The following is a 21,170-nucleotide window of genomic DNA, read 5'->3' as shown; positions in this document are numbered from 1 at the left end:
ACTCTGCTGGATTGGTGGTGGGATTGGGAGGGTCACCTTTCTGGGAAAGGAGGTGTGGCGATGCTGACAGCCCGCCCTCCCCACCACCACCTGCCGCACCTTGGGGCGGGGCAGGGCCGCCTCTGTGGGGCGGGGCAGGGCAGGCGCCGTCCAACCCTACCCTCCTACCCCGGACTCCAACCCGGAACTAGCCTCTGCTCCGGCTCCCTTGGGAAGGCCGCGGCGCCTTGTCAGGAGTGGGAACCTGGGCTTTGAGCGCGGGCCACAGGAACCAAACCTCGGACAGAGGAACACCTTCGTCTTCAGGGGCCTCAGACCAGGCGTGCCCTCCGCGGGAAGTTGCACGTCTGGAGTACAGAGGCCCTCACCTCTCTGATTGGCATGGCGCCCCCGCGGAATGTGGTGAAGATCGCCGTCCAGATGCGTGACGCCATCCCGCAGCTCATCCAGCTGGACCAGGTCACCTGGCCTCCATTCACCCTACCACCCACCTCCGGGTCGCCCCTTTCCCCTCCAACAGACCACCCTCCCCCTCCCCCAGGCTCCTCCCCACTCCCTCCCTGTTGAGTGACCGCTCCACTTGCAGGCAAAACCCCTGGCTGCTGTGCTGAAGGAGGTGTGCGACGCGTGAGTGTGGCCTCCCAGGCGCGGGGGTGGGGGTGGTGGGTGGAATGGGGGCAGGAGGGAGAAGATCCCCCCCAACCAGCTCACTGAGTCTCTGCTGCCCACAGGTGGAGCCTGCTTCACTCTGAGCGCTATGCCCTCCAGTTTGCTGATGGGCACAGGAGATACATCACTGAGAATGTGAGTCCCCTCTCCTCCTTGGCCCCATATTCCACCGTATGACCCCTTCTAACCCACCTGGCCCTGACTCCTCAGACTCATCATCCCACTGTCTGGAACCTGATCTTTCTTTTACTGACTCCCAAATCTTCCCTGGTTGACAACCCAATTAACCAATCCTCAGAGCTCTTCCTGACTTCTCTCCATTTTTGGCCACCTTTTCCAGAACCGCATGGAGATCAAGAATGGCAGCATCTTGTGCCTCAGCACTGCTCCAGTAATGCTCCCCCCACCGACCCTGCCCTCACTCCCTTCCCCTCTCCTCTTTTCTGCCCACCTGCGCCTCTGCCCCAGGTCTGGAGGCCCCAGCCCCAGCTCCAGGCCAGCAGTGCCCCACCTAGTGGACACATTTCCAGTCCCCACTCCTTACCTCCTCACCTCTGCTCTTGCTCCCAATCCTGCCAGGACCTTGAGGCTGAGCGGCTGTTGGGTGGGCTGCAGAGCGAGAGTCGTGAAGGGCGCCGGGAAGCCCTGCGGCACCTCGTCCTGTTGGCCCCAGACATGACCTTTGCCCAGGAGGTTATCAGCCGTGATGGGCTTCAGAGACTAGGCACCATCATTGAGGATGGGGACGAGTGAGCACAGGGCTGTGGTGGGTGGTGGACACGATGGGGCTGGGGGTCCTGGTGTAGCCCTGCTCAGCCTCACATGTCCCTCCAGCCTAGGGGAGGTGCTGGCCCTCGCACTGAGAGCCTTTTTGGAGCTCATGGAGCATGGCGTGGTGTCCTGGGAGACGCTCAGCATCCCCTTTGTTAGGAAGGTGGGTAGGAGTTTCTAGGGGCAGAGGGGTGGTGTCAGGGTCTAACCTTCCATGGTGATGAGGTGGTGACAACTCCTGCTTCTCTTACAGGTGGTGTGCTATGTGAACATGAACCTGATGGATGCATCTGTGCAGCCCTTGGCCCTGGGGTTGCTGGAGAGTGTGACCTTGAGCAGCCCTGCCCTGGGCCAGCTGGTCAAGAGCGAGGTGCCATTGGATAGGCTGCTGGTGCACCTACAGGTGTAAGTGTCTGGGTTGGGATTCAGATGAGGGGAGTGTGGCTGGACCCCAGATGGCTGGTTGAGCCCTCTTCTTGCCCCAGGATGAACCAGCAGCTGCAAACCAAGGCCATGGCACTGCTGACAGCTTTGCTGCAGGGAGCCAGCCCTGCTGAACGTAAGGTAGGTGTCCATCCAGTGGCTGGATAGGGGGCAGGAACTGGTGGGTGCTGTGCTCCACCCTAGGCGTACAGGGTGCATGCTCATGGTGGGGCTAAATCACCTAAGTCCCCCTTCCCACCCACCTCAGCACATGCTTGACTACCTGTGGCAGAGAAACCTTCGCCAGTTCATCTACAAGGTAGGAAGGACCAGACCAGGCAGACCCCTCCCAACTCCTCTCCTCCTGAGCCCACACTCACATCCACGGACTGCCTGTTCTCTAGAACATCATCCACAGTGCAGCGCCACTGGGCGACGAGATGGCTCACCACTTGTACATACTGCAGGCCCTTACACTTGGGCTGCTGGAACCACGCATGCGCATGCCACTGGACCCCTACAGCCAGGTAGCACAAACCTCTGGGATGCACAAGGCTGGGGATGGCTGGAGCTTGGCTTTGACTCTTCAGTCTTGACACCCCTCCAACAATGACCCCAGGAGCAGCGGGAGCAGCTACAAGCCCTGCGCCAGGCTGCTTTTGAGCCAGAGGGGGAGCCCCTGGGTGCTGGGCTGAGTGCTGACCGTCGTCGTTCCCTCTGTGCCCGCGAGTTCCGCAAACTGGGCTTCTCTGTGAGTGATCCCTACAAAGCTCCACACCCCCACCTCAGCCTGAGACTGCTGTTATTCCAGAGGGCTGGGAGCCCTTCCTGAGTGGCTTGTCCCCCTTCCCCTAGAACAGCAACCCTGCGCAGGACCTGGAGCGCGTGCCCCCTGGCCTGCTGGCCCTGGACAACATGCTCTACTTTTCCAGACATGCACCCAGTGCCTACAGCCGGGTCAGTGACTGGGCGGGGTGGGATATAGCAGGAAGCCACCTAAGCAGGATCTCCATGGGCTGTCATGATTCCTCACCCAATTCTGTGTTCCCATCACCCAGTTTGTGTTGGAGAACAGCAGCCGTGAGGACAAGCATGAGTGCCCCTTTGCCCGGAGCAGCATCCAGCTGACTGTGCTGCTGTGTGAGCTGCTCCGTGTCGGAGAGCCCTGTGAGTGGTGCTCAGGGCACAGCGTGTCTAGGAACGGGGGACGGAAGGGCAGAGAGGGCCAGGGGCTGCACACACTTTCTCCCTGAGCCCCTCCTGCCCCCCCACTCCAGGCTCCGAAACAGCCCAGGACTTTTCACCCATGTTCTTCAGTCAAGACCAGAGCTTCCATGAGCTCTTCTGTGTGAGCATCCAGCTGCTGAATAAGACCTGGAAGGAGATGCGGGCCACTCAGGAGGACTTTGACAAGGTGCGTAGGATGGGAGCAGAGAGCCCTGGGCCAGGGCAGGGGGCTGTTCTGGGTCGAGGCCCAGAGCTCAGGCCTTGAGCTGAGCTTGGGGTGGCCCCAGGTCATGCAAGTGGTGCGGGAGCAGCTGGCCCGCACGCTGGCCCTGAAGCCCAGCTCCCTAGAGCTCTTCCGAACCAAGGTGAACACGCTCACCTATGGGGAGGTGCTGCGGTTGCGGCAGACCGAGCGGCTGCATCAGGAAGGCACACTGGCCCCTCCCATTCTGTGAGTTGGTGGGGATGGGTCCCAATCCTTGCCCCCGCCTTCCCTGCTGCCCCATGGGCCTTGCCCAGGTCAGTCCTGGTCAGTGAGCCCCCTCCTCTCACCCAGGGAGCTGCGGGAGAAGCTGAAGCCAGAGCTCATGGGCCTGATCCGCCAGCAGCGTTTGCTCCGCCTCTGCGAGGGGACACTCTTCCGCAAGATCAGCAGCCGGCGGCGCCAGGGTCATTACGTGGGCAGGGGGGGTAGAGGGAGGCTGGGTTGGGGTCAGGGAGTGTCCCTCTCATCACTCCTTACCTCTGCCCCTTTCTGCCCACAGACAAGCTGTGGTTCTGCTGCCTGTCCCCCAACCACAAGGTGCTGCAGTATGGGGATGTGGAGGAGGGTTCTGGCCCCCCGGTCCCGGAGAGCCTGCCTGAGCAGCGTAAGGAGGGCAGGTTGGGGGTCAGACACCTGCTTTCCCCAGACCACCCCATGTTCCGGGACCGCCTGGGGTCCCAGTGGTCAGCCCAACCATCTTCCTGCAGTCCCCGTGGCCGACATCAGGGCACTACTGACAGGCAAGGACTGCCCCCATGTCCGGGAGAAGGGCTCAGGGAAGCAGAACAAGGTGAGTGCAGTGGGGGCCAGGGGCTCCTTCCCGCCTGCCCCCTGCTCAGTGCTTCTGCCTTCCTTGCTTCCTTAGGACTTTTGTGAGTTAGCTTTCTCAATCAGCTATGACCACGGGGAGGAGGAGGCCTACCTCAACTTCATTGCCCCATCCAAACGGGAGGTGAGTGTCTGGGCAGGTTGAGCAGAGTTGGGCAGATGGGTAGGGGAAGAGACGGGTAGGCCCTCATGGAGCTGGCCCCATCCCCAGTTCCACCTGTGGACAGATGGGCTGAGTGCCCTGCTGGGCAGTCCCATGGGCAGTGAGCAGACACGGCTGGACCTGGAACAGCTGCTGACCATGGAAACCAAGCTGCGGTTGTTGGAACTGGAGAACGTGCCCATCCCTGAGCAGCCACCCCCCATCCCCCCACCCCCCACCAACTTCAACTTCTGCTATGACTGCAGCATTGCTGAACCCTGACAGTGAAGCTGTTCAAGGGCCACAGCTGTTGCTACTGTGGTAGCCACAAAGGGTGGTGGGTGGAGAAGCACAGACACCCTGACCAGCAGATGCTGCAGCAGAAATAAAGCCTGCTTGGCTGTTGGATATGTGTCAAGCCAGCTCTGAACCCTGCAGGCCACACTTGCCTTCAAATATAGCTGGCATAGAAGATGGGGGCATCAGACCAGGGCCGCAGCTTAGGGCCACAAACCTGGGCAGCTACAGTTGAGGGGCGGGTGTTCTGAAAGAGTGGGGACAGGCTGGCCCTCTTACCCTTCCCCAAGATGAGTCCTCAGCTTTCCTCAGTGCTAGCCCTGCAGTCTGGTGGCACCAGCCAAAGTGGGTCTGGGGCTGCCAGTGTCTCTCTATTGTCCTTGGGATAATGGTCATGGTACCATAATTAAACAGAGTTGAGATGGGTTGCAGACATGTTGTGGTTTAGCCCGTCCGACAGAGTGCCTGTGGCTTGCAGGGTTCTCAGTGCTTGGTCCAAGCTGGCATGCTCCCTCGCAAGAGGGTGGGACCACCCCTACCCCCAGTGCCAGCTCTGGCCTGTCCACACGCACCTCCCTGGTCCCTTCTGCTTCATTGTCCCCTTCCTTTCCTCCACTTTTTAAACTCACCTGAGTCTTCCTTGACCTCCTAAGCTAAGTTCATTGCTCCCCTGGGTTCCTAGTCCCAGGAGCTTGTTTCTTTATTTGTGCACACCCTACACACTGCACTGGCCCTGCCTGTTGGCTGATATGCTTCCCCAACTGGCCTTAGGGCTGGGAGAGCTTCAGCAGCTCTGACTCCCCACATAAAGCACAGTGCCTGCAGGTACTCAGGCAGCCCAGTTAGCTGTCCTAGAACTAGTGAACTGATAGATGAACAAAGCATGGGTGGATGCATGGAAGACAGACTGTTTCTCAGAGCTGTTTGAGAAGTCACCAGCACTGTTCAGGAGAATGGACTAGATGTCCTCTAATGACTCTTTCTACCCAGAGATGCTGGCCTCTTTCTTGTTCTTTTCCAGAGGACAGCCTCACTGACTCAGGCATCCTTAGTCACCATGCTCTTGGGGTCTGGCTGGGACAAGTGCACACAGATGTGCCTTTGCTACAGGCCATGTCCTGGGGCTCATGCCGGGGAAAGGCCTCTGGAGTCTCTGGGGAAGAAGCTAAGACCCACTGGGGGCACCTGCAGGGCTTTGGGCCAGGGGTAAGAGGAAGTTGTCTGTCCCTCTGGTGTTTCCTACACATTGTCTGTGGGCTGGGCTGGGCTGTTTCAACTGAGGTGGGGAGGGGAGGGACCCTAGAGTCTGAGAACTTCAAACAAGGAGGTAAGATCTGGAATTTTTTAATCTTGTTGGGCATACAACAAAGACTGCTAAAGCTCAGTGCTGGCAGCGGGCTGGGAGAGCTCCTGTAGGGAACAAGGTGGGCACAGGCCTTAGTGTGAGAAGTGGACAGGGCAAGAGGCAGAAGGTCTACTCCTCCCCAGCCCACCTGTAACCCTGGCCTCTGAACCCAGCCCTGGACAGGAGAGCAGGAGCTGCCATTTCCAGGGGTCTGTGACCATGACATGTAGCTGGAAAAGGTTCCTGCTGGGCTGTGGGGCAGAGTAGGGCAGGAAGCCCCTTGGGCTGCCCTGGATTAGTCCCACCCCTAGTCCTAGAAAAGGGGAAGGGGCTCTGGGGCATGTAGCAGAAGGAGACAGAAGGCACTGAGTCAAACTCTAGGTCAAGAGGCCAGGGCTGAGGACTCTGGAGGTGACGGAGGCTGAGCTGCAGGGCTGGTTACTGACCTGGCCTCAGAGCGTTAGGGTCAGGTCAGCACCCCCCACGAAGCGGGACTGCACACAGGTCACCTGGGGCAGTTGGGCTTGGAAGCACCTGACAGAAGCCATGCCGATGCCAGGACACATGGCCACATCTAACGTCTGGAGCTGCTTGCACGCCTGCCCAGTGGTATCCAGTGTTCTGCAGGGAGGCCACTAGATGAGTGCCCAACTCAGCATGGGCCCCAGCCAAACCCCTGCACTGTGGCAACACTGGACACACTCACTGCTCTGTAAGCCGACTGCAGCTGGACAGGTTGAGATGCTGCAGCCTTGGCCAGGAGCTGGCTGCCTGGGCCCAGCCCTTGTCATTGAGGAGGCTGCAGTGACTCAGCGCCAAGCACTCCAGGCTGGGACAACCCCTGGCCACAGCCACCAAGCCCTTGCCTGTAAGTGCGGGCAACAGGCTCAGTGACAACTGCCTCAGCTGGGGGAACTGGAGCACCTGTAAGGATGGGGGTGGGGTGGAGGGTAATGTGCACTGGAGCCCAGGTCTAGGGCCCTTCCAACTTCCTCTGCCCCCAGCCAGAGGAATGGCCAAAGCAGCAGAAGCCCATAAGAAAGGAAGTTTTTCTAAGCAAAAAGTGGGTTGGCCCAGGCCCCTGGCTCCAGCCCCCAGGCTCCAGCCCCCAGCCCCACACCTTGGTCAAACTGGCATCAGTCAGCTTGCTGCAGGCTGTGAGGTCCAACTCCCGCAGGGCCTGCCACGTGAGCAGGGAGGGGTCCTGTGGCTGGGGAGAAGGGTTCTTGGGGCTGGAGGCCTGATGCTCCAGCTCTCGGTGTGGCTGTGGGAAGAAGCCCCTGCCTCAGGTTCCTCCTGAGTTTGACCCTCAAATGTTCCCAGAGAGAGACTTAGGAGGGGTAAGAGGGCAGAGAACGCCCCACCCACCCTGACATCCAGGGTCCCTCACCTGGGCTCTTTCAAAGCCTCCTCACTTAGTTCCCTCAGCCCCAGAAGCCCCCAGTCATGGAGCTCCTTGCACCAGGCCAGACGCAGGACTGAGAGGTGGGTAAGATAGGTGCAGATGGCTTGCATGGTTTGGTTGGTGAGGGCCACACAGGAGGATAAGTCTAGCACCCTAAGGCTTGGGCTCAGCACGGGGATCAGGGAGAACACTGAGGCGTCCTAGGAGGGAAGTGGAAAAGGAAGAGGGCAGTGGAGAGGTGTGCCTGTGTCACCAGGCTTGGCAGGGATCACTAGGAGGGTTCTGCCCAGGGTTCCAGCCCCACAGACAATAGGGAGCTACCACAGGGTCCTTCGAAGGAAGCAACAATGTTCTGGTGCTGGTGAAAGTCAGTGTAGATGGATGAGGTGGGTTCTAGAGATGCAACACCAGGAGAAGGACAAATTGGCTGGGGCAGGAAGGATGCAGGTGAAAATTCCTGTGGTATTCCCCTTGCCTATGCTCCCAGCACCAGTGGCAGACATCTGATCCTAGCTGAGCCAGTCAGACATGCTCCTGCTAGAACTGTGAGGTCACAGACCAGGTAGGGCTGCCACCTGCCAGGAGCAGCTGGGGTTAGGTAGGGGGAGCAGGAATTAAGTGCAGAATAGAGGAAGCTGGTTTGTAGAGAGATGCAGAGACATGAGAATGTGGGGCCCCAGAGAGAGCAGCTAAGAGACACACAGCAGTGAAGCAGTGAAGATGGAATAGGGCAGAGGAAGAGAGGCGCCTGTGGGGGAAAAAGGCTGAGATGGTTTTCAGGTTAGGAATGCCCTGGGCACAGTGCTAGACTGAAGGAATAATCAGCTAACGAGGGAGAGACTGACATTGCCAAGACAGGGACACCACCCAGAGGGGCAGGGCTGAGTCCTACTGAAGAAACTGGCTTCAGCCAAGAAATGACCCTTCTGCTCCCACATCACATTACCTCCCTCGGACCCTGCCAGAGCAACCACTTCGGTGGAACCTCAGTGCCCCTTCCCCGCAGGACTGGGTTCTGTCACCCCTTCTACCAGCCTTTCCGGCTTCCAGAACACCTGCCCCCAGAGCTCCTCCAAAGACTGCAGTGGTCACTAAGCACTTGGCTTGTGAGGCGTGTGCCACCTTGGGGGCTGGACCACCCTGATCTCTTGGACCTCCCTCTACCTGGACCCACCGTCGGGGCTGCAGGGAGGAGTGTTGGCGGCAGCACTGTCTATCTAGGCTCCTTTCCCCTTCCAGACTATGTCCCCAGTTCAGTTCTACTACTACCACTTGGACATGAACACTGGGCACCTCCCTGATGCCACATTCCCAGTCACCCCAGCCCTTAGCCCTGGTGGGGAAGGAACGAAGGGGATGGGATGCTCACCTTGAGTGAGGAGCAGTAGGCCAGGCTGAGGGAGGCCAATGGGGGTGGAGCTCCTTGCACCGAGCCCAGCGCCTGGGCCAGTTCCCGCCCTCTCACCTGGCAGCGCTCGGCCATGTTGAGGCTCTGCAGCTCCCGCAGTCCCCCTAGGGCTGAGCATCCTGCGTCTGTGAGCTGCTGCAGCTTCCTCAGGCTCAGGTGCTGCAGGTGCTGCAGGCCTCAGCTCACAGCCAAGAGCACCCCATCAGACAGTTCTGAGCAGCCACTGAGGTCCAAGGAGGTAAGGCCTGGTTGTTGGTAGCAAAGAGCGGCCACAGCCTCTGTGGAGAGGTCCTGGCAGCTGTGCAAGCTCATCTCCTGCAGCTGCAGCCCGGCCACCTGGCCCAGGGCCTGCAGGGCCTCGGGTGGCAAGCCAGTGCCACTCAGGTCCAGGGCGCACAGCCTACCAGCCCGCTCCTTCACAAATCGCAGCCGGTTGTGAAAGGAGAGTTGGGAGGGGGAGGAGTCCTGGGGGCCGATGGAGCCCCTGGCTGGGCCTTGCTCGAAGGTGAGGTGGCAGTAGGCCAAAGAGAGGCGCTCCAGGCTGGGGGCACAGCTACTGAGACGGTTGAAGCTGAGATCAGCCAGGTCCTGCAGGCTAGCCAGGTTGAACTCACAGAGGCCACTCAGTGCCTGCTGGACCCTCTGTGCTGTCTCAGGCTGAGCTAGCAGCATGCTCGATGTGAAGAGACTGTTGCAGCCACTGAGGTCAAGGATACGCAGGGCCGGGCAGCCCAGGATCAGGGCCACAAAGGGGGCCTCTGTGGGGCTGCCCCCACTGAGGCACAAACTCTGCAGGTGTGGGCCCGTGTGGTAGGCAACAGACTTCAGCACCCGGTGTGAAGCCGGCGAGCCATCCAGGATGGTCAGGCTGATGCAGGAGATGCCCCTGAGACCCAGGCTCTTGATGGCCGGAAGGGAGGCAGAGGACACAGGGATGTTGTACCACACGTTGGTCTAAGAAGCAGCATTGGGCCTGGGGTTAGCCCTTTGGCCTCAGAGTGTGCTGGGCATTAGGTCTGGTGGCCATTTGCTGGCTAGAGTTTGAGGGCAGGTCAGAGAAGGGCCCTTCTACAATAGGGACCCACTGTGGTGTGTGGTGTCTTGTGTGGTTGAGAAGGTGCTGATGGAAGTGGGAGGTGGGATGAGGTCACACTGGGGCTCAAAAGGGATGACTATGAGGGGAGGGCAGGAAGGTTAGTGATGGATGGGACTGAATGCCTGCCGAGGGAGGGGCTGGGTCAGAGCGGGGACTTGGCATTCTTGCTGGGTATAGGAGGGCTGGAGGGTGGCCTGGAGGAGACCCAGCGAAGCCCCCAGGGAGCAGGAGGATGAAGTGTGCTGGACCCCAAGCTTTGTGACTTTCAGAAGGTGGCCCTGAGACCCGTGGACTCAGCTCCCAATCCAGGGCCTCAGCTTGGCATTAGCCAAGCAACTAGCCTCCCCTACTTTCTCGAGAACATATAAATAGCCCTCAGAACAGCTGAAGGCTGGAAGAAGCAACACAGGTGTCACCAGAATCCTCCGTGGCCAAGGTGCTAGAGATCTGGGGCAGGCAGTGAGGCCTAGGTCCCCTGGTGGCCTCAGTGTCTCAGCCACATGAATGTTTGCAAAAACGGGTTTTGTGTGTAACTGAAAATATGCGCGTGCACGTGCGTGCGAGATGTGCGCATGCGTGGGTGCACGCGCGCTCACGTGTGTGGGCCCTGCGGGCTCTGGAGTTAAAGATGTGTTTGTGTTCCCTGCGGCTCATCTCTGGAGGGTCTGTCTTATCTGTCCAGGTAAAGAGAGAGAAGCATCCACTTTCTGTGAGCAGGAGCTCAGAATAAATCTCAGAGGCAGGGAGGAAGTTGAGCTGGCCCTGCCTTAGAGCAACAGGGGAGTGAGTGTGGGGAGCACACAGTCAGCATGGGGTGGGGCCAATAGGCAAACTCAGGGCTAAGCCACTGTGGGAATAAGCTGGCTTGTGTAGGAGTTTGGGGAACCCCCAGTGAGGGAGCTGTTCTCCTAGAACCTTCCCTGATTTTGTGCCAGAGGGAGCCAAAGGAGAGTAGGTACAGGAAAGGGTGGAACAGGTCTGTGGGGGAAGGGAGAAGAGGGCTTGGCTTCTAAAATCCTAGCCCTGTCTCTCTACCCCTGTCAGATGCCCAGGTTGCAGGCAAGTGGTATGCAAAAGCTCTTGTTTTCACAAGCAAACTCCCCAAAAAACCTGTCTTGTGAGTAACCACAAGGACAAGCTGACATTCCCTGCTTGTTCCCCACAGAATATCATCAAAAGGGAACCACCAGAAAGGCAGAAACGATGCCTGGTTTGCACTCCCGCAAGATACTTATCAACAGAATCCTCCCAAGAAGACACGTGGAACTCATTTCCAGGTGGGGAGAACCTAGCCTGGCTTCTCCAGAGAGAGAAGCAGCTGCTTACAGCTGTCATGACGGGAAGGAGCATGTGGTAAGAGAGGGCTCCTGGCCAATTTCACGGGGATCAGGGGGTCAAACCCGGTTCCCATTTCAGACCTCATGGTCATTATGGATGAGAGGTGCACTCCCACAGACTCCATCGTGGACACTGGGAGACGTGGGGTAGTGAGGACTCTTGAGGACCTGGGTCTGTCTCTGATTGAAGGAGAACTGGGGAAGATCCCAGGGTGTGAGGGTGGGGAGGGTACTGAAAAAATCAGGGAGGAAAGGTTTTAGAAAGGAAAGGTAAAGCATGCTTTCAGCCATTTCAAAGCCCTGCATGACAGATGAGCCAATCTGACGAACAAGTGAACTATGGCTGGGGAGTGCAGAGCAGTGCTGGTTGCCAAGGCAGCACTGCCCCCACCAGTCACATGCCACCCCCACAGGCCCCGCTCCAGCAGCCTTCAGTCTTCCTTCTTTCCCTGTCTTCCTGAGTCTCCGCTGCCAGGAATGTTCTCCCCTCTTCAACTGCCTTCCTGGGAACAAGGCAGACGAACAGCCCAGGGTCTAAATACAGGGCTGGCAGGTGGACACAAAAGCTACCTGAGAAAGGGGCAGGGCCTGGCCTAAAGGACATCTAGCTATGAGTGAGGGTGAGATTTGAGACCACCTCCCTGCTCCCCACCGTTTTCCTTGATGGGGAGGAGGCAGCCTCTAAGCCATCACTCAGGTGGTTTACCCTGGACTCAAATACAGGAGCCCAGGAGCAGCCTGTTAGGGATATTTATCATCTGTGGGGACAGAGCAGCTGGCAGAAGCAGCAGGCTTCTGGGTTCTGGTCTTTGGTTCCACTGTAGGCAAGTTCTTCTTCCCAGCCCCTAGGAAGATGCTTCTAGAGGCTCAAGGGAGGCCTGGGTACCTGCTCCAGCTTCCACACAGGGGCCAACTAACACCATCCACACAGGATCCAACTAGCCCCCTGGTCTCCTCCTTTCCCAATGATGACACCTTAAGAGTAAATGGGAAATCATTTGGAAAATGCCCGAAGTCTGCTAAAAGCAACACATGTCCCTTGACTATGAGAGGCCAGGACTCTAATGTCATACCTCCCAAAGTCCAGAGCTGAAACTATAGGCCTGTGTGCAGGCTTGGAAAGCCATCTGATAGAGATATGGCCCTCCTGTCTGCTGGCACAGGTATCTAAAGTTAACACGCATGTTTTCCAGAAGGCCTTTGAGAAAATATAAACCCTGGCAGTATATAGAAGAATCAGACCTCAGGGGTCATTTCCAGAGGCTTTATAGACACCTCAGGTAGAAGTCAGAAGAGGGCAGGAACTGAGTCATCCTGAATTCTCTGCAGTAACCAGTCCAATGGCAGGCAAGCAGGGCGCCCCCAAGAATGGACAGAGCCCGGGTGTATGTCAGGGTGCCACCTTTGTCTACCTTCTTATTTGAGAAAAATTGAAATTAAGTGGGGGCAGGTCAGAGAGAATAAGAATTCACTGAGTCCAGCATCCTAGCCTGGCCTGGTGAGCCACAGGCCCCAGCTTGGCCTTGGTGAGCCAGAATCTTCTGTAGCAACTACTCACCAGGGCATGACCTCCTTATCAACCTGCCCACATAGGGTTCTGCAGATTGCTCTCTGGGACATGGTGGTAGTGTGATGTCAGCAGGTCCCTAGATGCCCAGATGTCTTTGGCCTGGATTCCCAGAGCTCCCAGCCTCAGGGCTGAGTTTTGCAGAGGCAATAAATAGGTCATTGTCAATGTTCTGTCTGGAGCTCATATTTAGCTGGGGCAGCCCCAGTGTTAAAATGGTAGACTCTACAATCCCAAACTCTGGCCCTGCCTCCTCCTTTTCCTCACTCCCTTACTCCTATTCCAATCTCACCTGAATCCCCAGAGCCTGACTGGCCACTTTGCTTCTTCCACCCTTTCCTTCTTTGCTGGACTCCAGGAGGCCTCTCTCCTCATCACCTCTCCTCAGGGCCCTCGTGGTCCTGCCCCTGTCATGCTGCTATGCCCTTTCTCCTTGCTCCCTGCCCAGCCAGAGATGATGAGACCACTGCCTCCTCTGGGTGTGTGCTGGGGATACAGGATTCTGCCCCAGGAGGCCGTGGTCTCCCCTCTTCCTGCACTGTCAGCACTGGCCTCCCCCCTCCCGCCTCCTCGCCACCTCCCTGCACTCTTCTCGTTCCCCTAAGACTTCTCTTCAGCCCACCATCTTCTCAGCCCCTGATGCTACTGCAGCAACCCCCTCCCCAACTCCAGCCTTCTCAGAGATTACCTGTTCAGTTTCAAAAAGCAACCAAAGTTTTTAGAGGGGGAAGACCCTCCCCTTTCCCTGTTCATATACTCCGGCCCACCCCTGACGGGACCCATCCTAACCTTCTTCTGTCCCCTGCTCTTGGGTTCAAGGTGACCCCCTTCTCCTGGCCTGCTGAGCCTGTTCCCCACCTTCTCCTTTGAGAACCCTTCAGTCTCTGCCTTTCCATGGCAACTTCCTCAGAGTCCATGAACACCCTAGTCTTAACAAAAAGCCCCCCTTGATCCTGCACCCACTCTTCTCACCTCTCACACCCTCCCATCTACTGTCTCACTTCTTGGAAGCATTCAGGTGCCCACACCCACTGTGGCCACTTATTTACCATGGCTTTGCCCACTTACCCTTTCACCACTGTCCCCAACAGAATCACTCATTCTCAGCAACAGCTCCCCTCTGGCAAGATCATCAACATCTGGGGTCTCCTCTGCAGACCTTCCACAAGTGTCCTCTCTGCCATGCCATCAGTCTCCCCCTGATGCTGTCTCCCACTGGGGGTTCTGAGATGCTGCCCTCTTGGCTCTCCTATCTTCTAGCCTGTTCCCCATCAGCCTCTTTCATGGTCACCAAAGAATAGCCCAGTCCATAGACCAGTGAATTCTCCATGGTTTGTTCCACTCCACCACACACACACAGACACACACACACAGACACACACACACACAGACACACACAGAGTTTACCTCCACGTACACCCTGGCAGACTGCATTTCATCCCATCCTAACTAATTTATTTGTGGTCCACATCTTCTTCCTTAGTCGTGGGCCCTGGGAAACAGGCCCTGATTGACCTCTCTCTAAATACAAGGATGCAGCATGCCCAGATCTGAATTCACTGTCTTATCTCTGGACTCGGGCCCTTCTCCTAAACTCTCCGTGCCCTCTACCAAATCACTTAGTCAGAAATCTGCAAGTTATCCTAGACTCCTCCTCCCTCACATCTGCAGTGACCAAAGTCCCTTCCATTCCTTCTCCTCGATACATTGTAATATGTCTCTCTGCTCCCCCCTCACTATTCTGCCTTAGTCCTGCCTTTATTATCTGTCAGAAATATATTACAGCAGTTTCCTCCTGATCAGGGTCCTGGCCTCCAGTCTCTCTGGCTCCAGTCTTATCCTTGGTATTGTCACCAGGGTGATCCTCACCAGAGGCAAACTGACCATGCTTTTCAGGGCCTTTGTTGGTTTGCACTGCACAGGATAGAGACTGAGCTTCCTGGCTAGCACTCGAGCCCTTCTATGTCAGACCCCTGCCTACTTCTTCAGTCCCAGCTCTCGCACACCTGCTCCCCACGCCATCTCTGGGAATGCCAACTTCTGACCATTGTCTCATGCTCCAGTGCCTCGATTCAGCTGTTTTATCCTGTTTTTCTTGGGGGCTGGGTCCTGACCCCTCACCTACTCCTATTTGTCTGTTTAGCAAATATTTATTCCCTGCTTGAGATTCAGCCCAGGCATCCCCTTCTCCATGAAGTCCTGTCTGAATCTTCTCTGCATCCCTGGTGTGCCTCATAAGAGTTTGAGTGCAGCACCCTAGCCCCTCCTTTTGACTTGTGCTGTCTCCCTCTCACTACCAACTTCTGAGTGCTGTGTCCACCCCAGCCTTGCACCCCCAGGGCCCAGCACAGTGCTGGGCACAGACAGGCAGCGTCACCATGAGCGAGTGAGGCCTCTTTGTGTGTCTCTGGTAACTTTCTGTCTTTCTTCTGCAGTGTGAATATTCCAAGCCTCTCTGCTGAGGCCCTGGCCTCTACCTCTCTACTTACTCCCCTAAGATAATTTGGCCTCAAAATTCAACAAGCAAAAAGCCCTCTAGCCTTTAAGGAACTTCCTCAGCAAATGGCTTCACATGGCCAACCCTACCCCTCTGATTCCTAAGAGGTGACATCCTCTCCATCTTACCCAAGACTGAGCTTTGAACGCTGAAGCTTGTCTCTGCGGCCACCTCAGGTGTCCACCATTCCTGACCTCTCTCCTCCCTATATTCACCCATCGTCTAGTGACTCCTTCAGCACATAAACACAGTAGAGACCTCTCCCAGTGAAAATCCTTTTATCAGTCCCACCTCAACCTCTCATTACATTCTATTTATTTCCTTTCTTCCATGGGGAAATTTCTTGCAAATGAAGTCCCTCTCTACACTGAATTTCTTCTCATTCACTCCTCAGCCCAGCTGGCTTTTTCTGCCCAGATACTAAATGTTGCTGAAGCTGTTGGTGACCTCCCTGGATGTCAAACACCATGGACACTATCTGTTATTTTCTGGATTCTTTGTGGGATTTGACACTGTTGACATCCACTCAATACTTGAAATGCTCTTCACCTTTGACTTTTGTGCTCTCTTCTTTCTAGGATCTCCTCAGCCCCCTCTGTAGGCCCCTCCTCCTTTCCACATCTTTGGACTGGTGTCCTCCCTGGGGCATTCTCTGTGGCCAGCTCTTCACGGCTCTTCATGGCCTCCATGGGGAAGTGACTTAGATCCATGCCTTAAACTTCCACCTATTCTTTAATGACAGTCACATCTATATTTATTACCCAAACCTTTCTCTTGAATTCCTCTCCCAGAAATCCAACTACCAACTGGACTCGCCATTTAGATGTCTCATACTTCATATTTTCAACAAGCCAAATCAAATTCCTTTAGACACAAAGCTCAATGACACTGGATACATAACTTGACAAAAGGCCCTACTTATACACATACACACACTTAATATATGAGGAGACTTCCAACTCAGAAGGGAAAGGGAAGATTATACATAAATGGTATTTGGGCTATTTGAAAACTAAACAATTTAGCTTTTTACCTTAGAGCATATATCAAAATAAATTTCACCAATAAAAAATTAATATAAAAATTTAAACCAAAAAACAGAAGAAATAATTTTGCTGTGAACCTAAAACTGCTCAAAGAAATAAATTCTAATTAAAAAAGGAAAATATGCATGTGTGTGTATATATATATATATACATATATATATATATATATACACACATATCAGATCTCTGAAGAGACAAGGGATCTCTAAGTTAAAAAGCAGTGGAAGAACCAGAGGGGATAGCTCAGTGGTAGATCACATGCCTAGCATGATGTCCGGGGTTCAACACCAGCACCTCCATTAAATAAATAAATCTAATTATTTACCCCCTACCAAAAAAAAAAAAAAAAAGCAATGGAAGAAATAAGAAAGAAAAGGATGTTCAGAATCAACAATCTAGCAATTTAACCTCTGAATCTCATAAACAAACAGATAGCTACAAATCAAATTAAAAGGCAAACATACTGGGACTGTATTTCAATAAATAGGTAAAAGAAATTAATCTCTTTAATGTATAAAAAGTTCATACAAATGGATAAGAAAAATACTAAGACCCCAATAGTTAAATGGACAAAGAACACAAACAAAAGAGGGAAATATAAATGGTAGGCTAATGAGAAAACTGTTCAACCTCAGTTATAATCAAAGTCAAAATTAAAGAGCCATCACTGCTCCCCTTTCAGAGCAGCTCAGCTGTCATTCACCTCCTAGTGGGCTGTCTCCCTAAGCTCCGACTTGCCCTCTCCAGTCCACGCTGCACTGAAGATAGAGTTCTAAGACACAAGTGACCCCATGGCACTCTCCATGGTAACATTCCTTTAAAGGCCCCATGATGGGAATCAGGAGAAAGCCCCAGCAATGCTGCTGGCGGGGCACATCTGCCAACTTGCTATCTGACCTCTTTCTCCTGGCACTTCATCCACGCACATCTAAGTTCTAGTCATAGGGAACTTGGCTGGTTGTTTCCAGAACTATTTTACACCTTAGTGCCTTCACCTGTGCTGTTATTAGTCCTGGAAGACCAACCTTTTTCCTCATCCTGTGCCTTCAGGAAGCCTTCCCTGGTGCTGCCAGTCTCCTTCCGATGTTCTTCTTCCAAATGTCCCCACTGCACCCTTCATTCCAGTGTGAGCATTGAGCACACGATGTATGATCACTCACATATTTATCTTTCTCCTGCACTGGACTATGAGCTCCTTAGAGGAAAGGATATGTTTTATTCATCTGTAGAGTCCCAGAACTGTACCCAGAGCCAAGTATATATGAATATATACACAGGGATGAATGGATGGATGATGTATGAGCAGGGTCATGAGCAAGCTGAAGTGAGACAACTGAGAATGGGCCAAGTGAGGGTGGGTGCCTTACCTCCCGAAAGGCATTCTGGGCTGCACAGTACCAAGCCTGACTCACGAGGGAGGCCTCTTTCTGATCTGACAGAGGCAGGAAGCTCAGAATATATGTGAGTATCTGAGGGAAAAAGACAGGGCATTGGGGGCTGTTAGAGCTGGGGGCCTGTGGAACCTTCTCCAGCTGATAACACAGTAGGTAGAGGGGTTAAGAGCACTGGCTTCTAGTTCATCTTGGATCCTAAGCTTCATGGAGTCTTCACTTCCCGTCTCTAGCCTCCAGGTGAAATCTTTCCTGAGCACTGTCTGGATCCAGGCTTGTACTGACTGATAAAAATCAAACCTCCTGCTCAATTTGATATAAAAACAGCCCGGGCATTGGGACCAGGTAAACCTAGTTCAAATCCTTATTCTGTCAACTGACCTCTCTGAGCCTTGTTTTCCTTGTCTGTAAAATGGCAATTGTAGTGAGGTTTAAATGGGTTATTCTGACAATTAAATAACATGGTAGAGTGTCTTGAGTAGGATCTAGAACATAGTAAGTCAGGTGCTCCTTCTATGATCTTTAGGAAGCTACAATGGGACTGTAATCTTTTCCCACCTTCTTCACTGCCAACTCACCTTCTCAGCTGGCTGTTAAGATATGATCTCAGCCAAACCCAGTCTGGGAGGCTCTGGCCCTCACTCCACCTAAGCTCCATGAGACTGGGGGTGGATGGGGGTTGGAGGCCCTAGTAGGGACTAGGGAATGGAGTTGCCTGTGAGACCAGGAATGATCTGATATTAACTATGTTTTTTTTTTTTCTGGAATCTTCCCTCCTTGATGCCTGTGTCACTGTGTTTTCTAGGGTTCGACTCACCCCTCCATTTACCCTGTTTCTGGATTCTTCTGTGGCTCCCAGGGCTCAAACCTGGATTTTTCAATCTGTTTACTTTCTAGGACAGTAAATTCATTTGCATGGCTTTAACAGTTACCTCTGTAGAAATAACCAACAATTCAATATCGCCATATTGTTTTATCATACATGTGCTAGTCTAGTATTTGCCAACTGTCCACAGGATCCTTCATCCAAATGTTTTACCCTCACCTTCATCTCAACCTCAGTCCAAAGCAGCCCCTCCTCCCAGCTTTCCAGCCCCTGAGCTTCAGTGCCAACAGTGCATCTCGCCTAAAGATTCTGTCCCTTGCTCTCAGACACAGGTGTAAGGCATAGGCTTTAGGCCAGGCTAACTTAGACTCATTCAAATCTCAGCTCTACTACTTCCCAGCTGTGTGACCTGTGTCACCTCAGACAGGGTACCTGACCACTTTGAACATCAGTTTGCACACCTGTAAAATATGTGTGTATATATATTATATTGTATATAATATATATGTAATAGATATGATATATACGTGTATATTTAATAGACATGATATGCTTGACACGTAGATGTTCCGTAAGTGGTTGCTAGGTTGCTGTTAATAATATTTCTACCTTTGAAACCTTACCACTTAGTAGCCCAGATCTTCATCACCCCAGACCTGAATTCTTTCCACAATCTCCCTGCCTCCAGGCTCAACCTTACTAACCATTCTGCACACTGCAACATGGTTAATTTCCCTAAAAGACAGCTTTCAGTCTCAGTGCACTCCTAATGAAAACCATCAGGGTTCCCCAGTACCCTCAAGACAAAATCTTTGCTCCCAGGTCAGCACTGCCAGGTCTCCATGTCTGATTGTACCCTCAATCCCAGAGCTTCCACAAGACAGTCTCCTCACTGTCCTACAAACACAGCATGTCTGTTTCCTTTTGCCTATGTGGACCTTTTTCCTGGAATGCCTTTCTTTAATCTTGACCTCACCAGTCCATTCTCATCTCTTCTTCCCTTCTCTGATCCCTAGTACACAGAAGGTACTCAGCCAATACTTACTGGATCGAATTAATGATGGACAGTCCTTTAGCTCTACTTTCACCAAAGTCCTCTATTTCTATTTTCACCAAAGCTTTGCACAAGGAAGTAGTCAGAAGATAAAGAAGATCATTACTGAGAGGAGAATGACTGAGGAGAACAGCCTCTGGACCAGGGAGGCTAGGCATGGGGAAGAGAACACAGATGGCGACTGAGACTGACCAAGCCTCTATCCCCAGGGGAAGGTAGGAAAACCTGTCTGAGCAGAGATAAGATAGTGGCCATCCTGTCTTCTGGGGCTCAGCAGCTAACCAAAGGAGCAAAGGGAGGGCATAAACCTGTCCTCACTGAGGGAAGAAAACATGATTCTTTGAGCTGAGAAGTGGGGAGGCCTTTCTAGAGGACCAGAACAGGCAGTGATGAGGATGGAGTGGCCATCCCATGAACCCCATCCCAAAGAGCTATTGGAGATATGACTGGTCATCTCAGATCTATGAAGATGGAACAGATGTCCTCTGGGACCAAAGAGGGAAAGGATGCCATCGCAGGGGGTTCATCCAGGTGGGAGCAGTGCTGTTTTTGCTAAAGGGAAGGAGCACTATTCCAAGAGCCAATAGGGAAAGGGTGACCTGTCTCCCATGGGCAGTGGGAGAGGGCTGCCAACTCTGTGGGCAAAAGGGATGGAGAGGCCATCTCAAGAGGCCACTGGGGACAAAACCTGTTATCTCTCTCTGGCCAATGGTGGCAGAGAGGTCTTGCCCCAGGCTAAGGAGAGGGAGCAAGCACCCCATGGGAGATAAGGTGGTAGGCCCCATCATCAGGGGCCAAGGGAATGGGGAGCAGGCTTGTCTTTGGTGAAGGAACCCAGAGATCATGCCTGGAGTTGATGGGAGAGGGATGTCTGTCTCCCACCGCCAGGGGAGGGGGCAGCCTCTCTCGGGAAAGGAATGGAACGACCATCCCAAGGGGCCAGTAGGGGTAAGATCGGTTACCCTGCGGAGATGATGGGATGGAGCGGACATCTTCCAGAACTGAGGGGGAGGGGCGGCCATCTCAAGAGAAGGGGGCTAGGCAGAGGCCCTGTTCTCGCTGAGGTGACAGAGCAACCATCTCTTGGGGCCAATGGGGAAGGAGAGGATGGTCCCCCAAGCTAAGGGGATGGAGTGGCCCAAAAGTGGGGCCATTACCCATAGCCTGCAGGTCCTGGGGTCTCCCGGGCGGGTGGTTTCCGCCAGATGGGCGAGGCCGGGCGAGCTGTCTGACAGCCCCTCCCCACAGCCCGGGACCCCGAGGTTGGGCCTGTCCCGAGCTAGGCCTGAGGGCGACCTCCTCTCACCTCCAGGGGCAGCGACTCCGCCATCGCATCCCTGCCGCCTCCGCCCCCGCGCAAAGCTTTCTGGGAAGTGTAGTCCCACCGATTCTGGTAGGCGGAGCTTGGGAAGGAAGTGAACCCTTCATTTCCGTCCCAGTTGCTGACGATTTGGGTCTGCACCGGAAGTGTCTGTGCTGCCGATGTGGTACCTAACTGACTGCGGTTTCGGTCGCTCTCCCTTCTTTCCTCGGCTGGGTATTTGAGTCGCATCATGGCGGTAAGGAGGTTGGGTAG

At 54.4% G+C, this 21,170-nt stretch overlaps 2 protein-coding genes across 5 annotated transcripts; one reads left to right on the top strand and one right to left on the bottom strand.

The window, feature by feature from the left end:
• The first annotated feature begins 118 nt into the window (after positions 1–118).
• On the top strand, positions 119–21,043 carry ELMO3 (engulfment and cell motility 3). 4 transcript variants are annotated; one of them, XR_012509262.1, is made up of 23 exons: positions 119–459; positions 587–627; positions 732–804; positions 1,010–1,060; positions 1,249–1,418; positions 1,504–1,603; positions 1,694–1,845; positions 1,926–2,004; positions 2,132–2,182; positions 2,268–2,390; positions 2,483–2,614; positions 2,719–2,820; positions 2,922–3,030; positions 3,141–3,277; positions 3,378–3,541; positions 3,647–3,759; positions 3,855–3,959; positions 4,063–4,145; positions 4,221–4,307; positions 11,042–11,229; positions 17,948–18,059; positions 19,659–19,809; positions 20,907–21,043. XR_012509262.1 is itself a non-coding variant. In XM_010962460.3 (20 exons), the coding sequence occupies exons 1-20, from the start codon at positions 382–384 to the stop codon at positions 4,605–4,607; spliced, it is 2,163 nt and encodes a 720-aa protein (XP_010960762.2). In that variant the 5' UTR covers positions 119–381; the 3' UTR covers positions 4,608–5,053. The 4 variants fall into 4 exon arrangements, 2 of the variants coding, with proteins under 2 accessions (XP_010960762.2, XP_074226703.1); XR_012509263.1 differs by lacking the exon at positions 1,010–1,060; XM_010962460.3 differs by lacking the exons at positions 11,042–11,229; positions 17,948–18,059; positions 19,659–19,809; positions 20,907–21,043 and adding an exon at positions 4,395–5,053.
• On the bottom strand, positions 5,129–21,153 carry LOC105074820 (uncharacterized). Its single transcript, XM_045522241.2, is given in 6 exon segments — positions 5,129–6,588; positions 6,674–6,891; positions 7,088–7,231; positions 8,742–9,680; positions 17,691–17,792; positions 20,901–21,153. Coding segments are annotated over 6 exon segments (1,821 nt in total). The 5' UTR covers positions 21,150–21,153; the 3' UTR covers positions 5,129–6,419.
• Positions 21,154–21,170: the final 17 nt, after the last annotated feature.

Source organism: Camelus bactrianus, chromosome 9 (genome assembly GCF_048773025.1).
Source record: "Camelus bactrianus isolate YW-2024 breed Bactrian camel chromosome 9, ASM4877302v1, whole genome shotgun sequence".
Classification (NCBI taxonomy): Eukaryota; Metazoa; Chordata; class Mammalia; order Artiodactyla; family Camelidae; genus Camelus; species Camelus bactrianus.
The sequence above is the reverse complement of the archived record's forward strand: the minus strand, read 5'-3'. Positions and strand labels throughout refer to the sequence as shown.

What these genes read in the sequence shown, in the direction of transcription:
- ELMO3 (XM_010962460.3), top strand. Translation starts at nt 382, where the DNA reads ATGGCGCCCCCGCGGAATGTGGTGAAGATCGCCGTCCAGATGCGTGAC. An exon ending in GGAGATACATCACTGAGAAT is followed by an intron (nt 805 to 1,009) that starts GTGAGTCCCCTC and finishes CACCTTTTCCAG; the next exon opens with AACCGCATGGAGATCAAGAA. An exon ending in GGAGAGCCTGCCTGAGCAGC is followed by an intron (nt 3,960 to 4,062) that starts GTAAGGAGGGCA and finishes ATCTTCCTGCAG; the next exon opens with TCCCCGTGGCCGACATCAGG.